Source organism: Seriola lalandi, unplaced genomic scaffold (genome assembly GCF_002814215.2).
Source record: "Seriola lalandi dorsalis isolate HSWRI2012SDOR001 ecotype SW California unplaced genomic scaffold, Sedor1 jcf7180002052274, whole genome shotgun sequence".
Classification (NCBI taxonomy): Eukaryota; Metazoa; Chordata; class Actinopteri; order Carangiformes; family Carangidae; genus Seriola; species Seriola lalandi.
In genome coordinates, this window is record NW_019522827.1 from 1,715,851 (window position 1) to 1,724,691 (window position 8,841).

The following is an 8,841-nucleotide window of genomic DNA, read 5'->3' on the forward strand; positions in this document are numbered from 1 at the left end:
CTACTTACTAATAGTTTGAACTTACATATCTTATTATTACTGATTTATTACCGATTTTCTTTCTTAATGGGTTTTAATTCATATGTATCATTTATATGTGTGTTTTAATTTGTCTCTAATGTTTTATCTTTACACTATCCACATAGTTTTTGTGGTTGCACCTTCTGTGATAACTCATGCTTTGTGCAGCACATTGTGCTTCCACCTGGAATGAAATGTGCAGTATAAATAAAGGTTTGCTTGCTTTGCTTACAGTGTCTATGATATAACCTGAAGAATCACTCAATGGTGCAGTTGATAAAACAGCAATCCTGCATGCTGTTTTTTAAAGTTTCTGAGCAGTTAGCTACCCACATACACACACACACATACTCTCAGATAAAATAAAATGCAAAGCAATTTGTGTGCGATATTAATATGCATAGTATGCAAAACACGCCCTTTATAATACGCCCACATAAAAACAGATGCACTTTGTCGCTCAAGTCACCATTCAGGTAAGGGACAACTGTTATGAACATAAGCAGGCAAGCCTGTGCATATAAATTTCCCCTGAGGGCAATAACGTTTTAAAATCCGTGGGAGGTGACCTTGATCCTGACTGGGAATCATTATGTTGTAATTACAATTCTCCCCATTCTAATAATAATTTAGCTCTCACACTATGTGCATGTATTCACCCCGCTCCTTTCTGTCACTATGGTCACATGGCCGTGACTGTTGAACTTCAGCCTATAATTTTAGTAAGACGGAAAGTTTGACCATTTTCTTCTATTTCACTCATTGTAGTTTTCTCTGGAGAAGTGTCTCTGCTAAGTTCCTGATGACGTGCGTTAAAATGTACTGTAGTTTAACTGTGTGTCCCTCTGTCAGCTGACTGCAAAGAACATCCAGTGTATGCGAACACTGTTGAACCTGGCTCACTGCCATGGGGCCGTGCTGGGCACCTCCTGGCAGCTGGTGCTGGCTACCCTGCAGGTACTACTATCACCACACACATGAACGCGCACATCTTAATCGACTTAGACATTGACACTCCCTATTCTCTCTGTTTCACACACCTATTCATGTACACATCCTCTTTTCATAAAGCAAAGTGATATTTCTATTTCAACTGTCAGTCAGGAAAGAAATGGCCTTGAGCTGATCTAAATTATCTTCTCATTTAGGGTGAATAATTTGCATTGTCTAACAGTCTTCGGTGTTTGTTTCTTGACCTTGTCAGATGATGTTTATGTACTCTCTCCTCTTTTCAACCTCATCCTCTCACTTTTCTCTCCCAGCATTTAGTCTGGATCCTGGGACTGAAGCCGGGCGTGGGTGGTGCCCTGAAGCCGGGCAGAGCTGTGGAGGGACCCAGCACAGTGAGTATATAGCGTGCTGAGCGTGCATTGTACTGTGTGTTTCTCACCTCATTGTTGGCGACGAGCTAACTGTCTTGTATTTTGTATACACTGTATTTGTGTCTTTACCGTAAACAGGTGCTGACCACAGCAGTGATGACAGACCTGCCCGTCATCTCCAACATTCTGTCCAGACTGTTCGAGAGCTCCCAGTAAGGACCAGTGTTGCATCTGTGAAAACCAACACACACAGAATATGAATAAAATTATGTATCCATATGCTCTTAAATAGCGGATATGCAGATGTTTTTTTTAAGAAATCTAGGGGCTGGTAAATGTCACATCTGGTCAACAAAAATGATTTTTTGTGTCTCCAAACTCAGTAAACGTTTTACCCTTTTAAACATAATGAATGATAAAATCACAACTTGAATCTTTGTACTCTGGTTTGGAAAAGAGTTGTTCATCCTCATAAATATTCATTGCACTGGAGAATAACCACTGTGCTCAATGTGTTTACAGTAAACAATGTGAATTCTTCAATATGCAGTAAGTATTTTGTGTGATCTAGGTACCTGGATGATGTCTCCCTCCATCACCTGATCAACGCTCTCTGCTCCCTCTCCCTGGAAGCCATGGAAATGGCTTATGGAAACAACAAGGTAAAGAATCTCTGTATTTTACTACAAGTTGAAACTGGATTTGGATTTGGCGAATTTATCAGAAGTAATACTTCTTTTTACTCTTTATAAACTTAAAGAGTAACTGTATTTATGTAGTAGTTTAACAGTGAACATTAACAACATACTTAAACAAATGAAAGGGTGAATGTGCCAGTTCCTTTGACAAAAGTCCTAGTACGGGACTGTAAGCAGCATATTTGTGCACTTGGACACATACAGAGCCCCTACTTATGTATTCAACCAGAAAGGTTAGAAGGAAAGGATTCCAGTAGTGTTTACCCACAGTTTCTATTTTCTTGTCTTGTTTTCAGGAACCGTCTCTGTTTGCTGTGGCCAAGCTCCTGGAGACTGGCCTAGTCAACATGGACCGCATAGAGATTCTGTGGAGGCCTCTGACAGGCCACTTACTTGAGGTAACATATCAAGTCAAAATGACAAATGTTTGACAACATCTACTCAGAGCTGTAGCCCATGAGGTGCAGATAAAAAGCTCTGTTCTAAAACACTTTTGGTATCACCACACTTCAGTTTATTCATACTCACATTTCATAAATGTCAACCAAGGTTGTACACTACTACTACACATACTAACACTTTATAAGAGCAATTTATTTTACTGGTTACTCTTAGGTTAGACTCACTAAGGTACAAAGTTAAATAAAGAATAACTTTATAAATGCCTGAACCAGGATTTTGACCTCAAATAGGCACCAGAGACAAATTTAGTAGAATTGAATTCTGTAATTCAGTAATCAGTAATTGTTACTTTTCCAGTGCCGGTTGGTTTGGTTTCAAATTTTCAATGATCTCACTAGAGACCTTCATTGAAAATTTGGAACCAAACTCTCAAAATAATGAATGAAAAAAGTTAAAAAAAAAATTTCAAAAATAATTGCTCTTCTTCCTCTGCGAGACCTTTTGGTTATTTTACTCACCAACAAGGCTCTAATAATAATGCCACTTTTTCCATGGAATCTGGAGCACATGAGCCCAGCCACAGTAAAATTTGAAATCATAGCTGCAAGCAGCAACACGGAGACTCAGGCTTGAGTCTAGCAGTTTAGTCATGCAGGAGACAAATAGTTGAACAAGCTGTAGAAAAGCTGAAAGTTTTTTAATTAGTATCACATTTTTTAGTTTAAAATCCTATTGATGAACGTATGAACGATTCAGTTGTGTATTAGAAAAGCTGTAGTTTTTACTTTTTTACTACACTCTGTATTTGTTGGCAATTATGTCCTCATGTAAGAGGATTCTCTTTTTATATATGTGTGTTAAGGTGTGTGTTTGGAGGTTTTCTTCACATTTTCTTTGTCTGTCTCCCCTCTCTCTCTCGCTCTCTCTCTCTCTCTCTCTCTCTCTCTTTTTGCAATCCTGTCTGTTTTGCAGAAGGTAAGTTCAGATTCTCTCCTCCTTAATCACTGGCTTTCTCATCTCTTTCTTTACTCCAATCTGTTGTCTCAGTCTGGCAGCGACATGTTGGGAGCTGAGAGGTTGCTGTGTCAGAATGTGTCCACAGTGCGTTTGCTCCGCTACCAGTCTTTGATTTTTGTGTTCTTCTTGTGAGCAATTTGCAATGTGAAGCTCTGATTTGTCGCACAGTCAGAATCTAAAGCTGCACCTGCAAAGTGTTTTTACTTGATGCTGCTTATCTTTCTTTGCAGGCTTGTTCAAATTCAATTTCAGTGATTTTCTTTTTATATTTATAGGAAATCATCACCTTTATTACGGATGTAGGTTATGACAAAGATCTAGATTAAAATATGAGACGTTAATCATTATGCAGGGCTTCAAATAATTCAGTAGACACACATGGACCAGTTTGGTTCTGGAGGAGCACAGCTACAGTATGTACAGTTTGGTCTGACTGCTATACAATAAAAACATGAGTTTGACAAACTTCCCTATAGACCGGAGATGATTAATTATGAAGGTAAAAATATTGAATTTTTATTGGGATTCTTCAAGCAGAAGCCTGAAGAAGGTTTTGTACCACACTAGCGGCGGTACTTTTCTCTGCTGAGCCAGGCCTCTCCATGTGTATCTATACTAGCTCTCATGATTACACTCTGTCACAGCATATCCTGGTATCACAGGGGGGATCCCAGTCTCTACCACTCAGTCTGTGGTTTATTTCATCCACTTGTTTCACACCCACCCACTGTGACCACTGTGGGGAAACACTGCTCTGAACAGCCTCTGCATCAGCTCTGTTGTTTCTTGCGTGTGTATGCATTTGTGTGTATATGTGATATGTCCTGCAGGTCTGCCAGCACCCAAACTCCAGGATGAGAGAGTGGGGGGCTGAGGCGTTGACGGCGCTCATCAAAGCTGGCCTGGCTTACAAACACGACCCTCCGCTGGCCCAAAATCAGGTCGGTAACACAACAGGTGGATGTTATCAAAATTACAAAAAGTCTGCTTTACGAAGGCGTATTCTCTGGTATTCACTCCTCAGTATTGTTTGTTTTCTAATGCTGACATTTGAGAAATCGCAGTGCAAGTCATGACAGATTTCTTTAACGTGCAAAACTGAGATGGCACAGTTAGTTTCTCTTGTTGCTCACAAACACAGAGTCTGTGACCTTCACCTGAGTGAGACAGATAAAAGGACTGGTGCAGAGCTTATCTAAAAGAGGGCAGAGCAACTGTGTGGAGATTAATAGAACAGCACAGAGCCATAAAAATGATGACTGTCCTGTAGAAAATACACAAAGTGTTATGGAATGGAGAGTGGAGATAAAAAAAAGAAGGAAAAAAAAAAAAAAATTGGCAGTTATACTAACTGGGTAAGTGGCACAAATTGAATGTCTGTCTGCTACTGCGCAGCCAAAATTAATTTTGCAGTCATTAATTCATGCATAGATAAATATTTTTTAACAGTGACCCTCTTAAGCATCTATATTTATTATGTTTTGCAGGTTTTCCCTTAAATCTGTATCGTCATCTGTGTCTCACTTGTATTTAACAACTCTAACAGCAGATGGAAGTTAACTGATTTTACACCTGCCCACACACTATATATCTCACCCAAACCGGATATAATAAATGAGCTTAATAAAGATGAGTTTTAGATGCTTTCACCACATTGAACTGTCCTACATTTTGAATATCTGTGCTGGGTTGTAATGTATTGTAATCGCATAATTTATAAAGTACAAATTAAATTTTTGCAGATAATTGTCTGTCAGTTAACAGATCAGTTGCTCTCTCCTTTTTTTTTTATCCCCAAGCGGCTGCAGCTTCTGTTGCTGAACCCCCTGAAGGAGCTGTCTAACGTGCTGCATGCAGACATCCGCCAGAAACAGTTGGAGAGTGTCCTGCAGATCCTGCAGAGCCAGGGTGACAGCCTGGGGCCCGGGTGGCCCCTCGTCTTGGGTGTCATAGGAGCCATTCGCAATGATCAAGGGTAAGAGCACAAAGGAGGAGGTGAAGATAAATGCATATATTTTATTTCTTATACTGTTGTTACACTGAAAGTAATTCAACAAACCAAACGAACAAATGGGCCATGTGTCTTATTTTCCATCAGCGAGTCATTGATCCGAACAGCCTTCCAGTGCCTGCAGTTGGTGGTGACAGACTTCCTGCCCACCATGCCTTGCACGTGCCTCCAGATCGTAGTGGATGTAGCCGGCAGCTTCGGCCTGCAGAACCAGGAGCTCAACATAAGCCTCACCTCCATCGGCCTACTGGTTAGATAACAGATGTTTTTATCTTTGAGGGTTATGCTTAGACACACAGGCAGGTTTATTGATAGCAGTTCGTTTTCTGCTCTCACATAGAACGTACTGTAAAGATGCTTAGAAAACTTTTGACATCAGCAGTCTGCTGGGCATTTCAGTGGCCACTAGTAGATTATGCATGAATGTGTGTGTAACTATAAAGATGAAACATGTCTGTACTGACAGAGAAAGTTGTCATGTGAGGTCAGACAGTTTTCTTTTCCGAAGGAGTTTGAATGTGATTAAACAATTATAATATCACATGATCCTTTGTTTTGCATGATTGTATCTAATTTAACAGCACTCAACTGCTGCTCTGACGTTTTCTAGATATGTTGTACAGTATTCAGGACATGCAAAACCTGGTATTGATCTGTGGTTTGCAGGATTATTTCTCTGGGAGTGTGGCAGTTCCTGTGAGATTACTTTATGGTAATAGGATAGGTAAACCACCAGAAGCATTTTGCCAACCATCCTCTCCAATTTATCCCTTCCACTCCCGGGCCCCCAACTTCCCTTTTTCACCCACAGTGGAACATTTCAGACTACTTCTTCCAAAGGGGCGAAGCCATCACACAGGAGTTGGGGAGGGAGGAGGAAGCTCTGCAGAAGCAGGCCCAGGAGAGAGGAGAGACCCTGAACAGGCCATTCCACCCCGCCCCTCCCTTTGACTGCCTGTGGCTGTGCCTGTACGCCAAGCTGGGCGAACTGTGTGTCGACCCACGGCCCGCTGTGCGTAAAAGTGCTGGGCAGACATTGTTCTCCACCATCGCTGCCCACGGGACCCTGCTGCAGCAGCCAACATGGCATATTGTGGTCTGGAAGGTAGCATGCAAGAATTTGTCATTTGATATAATTTCAGTGGAGGAAGCTGTCGTCCATCTTGTTTGTACAGAAAAACTACAATACAGGCATTCATTCAGGGAAATGCTCCAAGATATTTAATATTGCCTCCAATTTTCTGTAATATATCAAAATTTAAAAATTTTCTTTTAGCGTTATCTATACTTTCTGATTGCAACCGTAATTATTGTAGAAACAGCTCTAGATGTGCTTTCTTTGAAGAGCGGCCATTTCCAAAATGCACCGATATTCACTTTGCTGTTGGTTGAACTATTTCTGTGTCACCACTAGGTGCTGTTCCACCTGCTGGACTGCGTGAGGACGTCGTCCACCACAGCGGACAAGGAGAAGATCGAGTCTGGTGGCGGGAACATCCTCATCCACCACTCACGTGACACGGCGGAGAAACAGTGGGCGGAGACTTGGGTGCTGACGCTAGCTGGGGTGGCACGCATTTTCAACACAAGGCGGTATCTACTCCAGCAGTTAGGTGAGCCACTCATAATCTACGCTGATACTTAGCCAGTCTCTGATGCTGTTGTACATAAACTTAGAGTATGACACTTTGCTACAGGTTACCACAGGCACTAAGGAATTGTAAACAATAAAAATTACATACTGAAATGTATTCATAAATCTGTGCCAAGTGTAGCAGAAGTCCAGAAACGTTCTGGCTGTTTGTGCTGGTATATTACCACATATTAAATCATGTTAAACCCCATGCGGACAGGATTAATATTCCAGGGAGATACGAATGATAGAACGTGAGCTCCTCGTTAATTACTCTCATCTCGTAGAATAATATTTTAGCCAGTGCCAGTTTCCAACAGGTGACTCATTTCTAACACATTTCCAGCCTACTACGCATAAAATCACTTAGTGGAATAGAGGACACCTTTCCTTCCTACATAAAACCTAGGTAGAATAAATAACTAGCTGGCAATATAATATCAGTGTAACAGGGTCATATTCATATTAACACAATGTGATAAGAGGAAACCAGACACACCTGTGTAAGTGCTAATTGTCTTCCATCATTTTGCTGTTCATCTGCAGGTGATTTCTTCGAGGCCTGGGAGGTGCTGCTGAACCACATTCAGTCAGCCGCTCTGAGCAAAAACAACGAGGTCTCCCTGGCCGCCCTCAAGAGCTTTCAAGAAATCCTACAGATCGTCACACCTGTGAAAGACTCGGACAAAGCAAGTGACGCACTAGCTGCTATGGGCGTCCCCCCGGTGCTCATCGACCCACTCTCAGCGTCTGGCCCTGGCAGACCCCTGGTGCGCTCAGATTCGCTAGTTGAGCGGCTGACGCGTTATAATGGCGCAGAGCTGCAGGCCCCTCCCCCAGGGGAGGAGTCAGCCTTAGAGGACTCTGCATTGTGGTGGTCAGCGTGGAACACGTGGTATCGCACAGGAACGGACAGCACGAGGCCGCCCAATGGCCCGACAGAGAAGCTCTCCTTTATCCCCAGCCAGCCCTTCCTCACAGCGTTGATACAGATTTTCCCAGCACTCTACCAGCACATCAAGGCCAACTTCAGTATGGAGGACCTGAAGAAGCTGGGGGTCATCCTCCATGGGGCTGTGTCTGTGCCTATCAGCAGTGATGCCTCACCTTTCATTCTCCCCTCCTACACTGAGGCAGTGCTCACCAGCTTACAGGAAGCTGTGCTCACCGCTCTAGATGTTTTGCAGAAGGTGGGCAGAGCACCTGTCTTATCAGTAAACAAAAGAAAAATGGTACCAAAAAGTCTTTTAGAGATCCCATATTGTATGAAGTGAGATTTTCATGTATTTTTTGATTATAAAGCAGGTCTATGGTCTATATTATTCTGTGAAAGTATCAAAGAGAGGCACACACCCTCCATCCATCATACCACAATTTCTCAGGTTTCTTTAATTAAAGAATCCAAAGTTGTTTTTCAAATATTATAAAACAGAGAAAAGCAGGAAATCCTTAAATTTGAGAATGTGGAACCAAGGAGCCAGTTTTTATGCTTCTGCGCTGGTTGTCCGCCTCATAAATACGATATCTCAGGAACGGGAATTTTTTCTAATTTGGCACACACATTCATTTTTAGCTATAACTAGAATAAAAATACACTAGGGCTGAACAATTGATCAAAACATTATCGAAATATGGCCAAGTGCAATATTAAAATCACAGGAGCTGCAATTTTTTTTGATAAAGGTAAAATGTGTCACAACATACCATAAATGAAGCATTGTAAAGTTATAGAGATGC

General features: G+C 41.7%; 1 protein-coding gene across 2 annotated transcripts in view; it reads left to right on the forward strand.

Moving 5' to 3' along the window:
- mon2 (MON2 homolog, regulator of endosome-to-Golgi trafficking) overlaps nt 1-8,841 on the forward strand; it is a 39,715-nt gene that overhangs the window by 22,087 nt on the left and 8,787 nt on the right. For both annotated transcript variants that reach the window (XM_023400259.2, XM_023400261.2), the window contains exons 16-26: nt 874-978; nt 1,284-1,364; nt 1,482-1,555; nt 1,915-2,005; nt 2,338-2,439; nt 4,291-4,401; nt 5,260-5,435; nt 5,559-5,721; nt 6,283-6,576; nt 6,886-7,084; nt 7,651-8,294. In XM_023400259.2, coding sequence (XP_023256027.1) covers nt 874-978; nt 1,284-1,364; nt 1,482-1,555; nt 1,915-2,005; nt 2,338-2,439; nt 4,291-4,401; nt 5,260-5,435; nt 5,559-5,721; nt 6,283-6,576; nt 6,886-7,084; nt 7,651-8,294 — 2,040 coding nt within the window. The remainder of the gene's footprint in view (nt 1-873; nt 979-1,283; nt 1,365-1,481; nt 1,556-1,914; nt 2,006-2,337; nt 2,440-4,290; nt 4,402-5,259; nt 5,436-5,558; nt 5,722-6,282; nt 6,577-6,885; nt 7,085-7,650; nt 8,295-8,841) is intronic.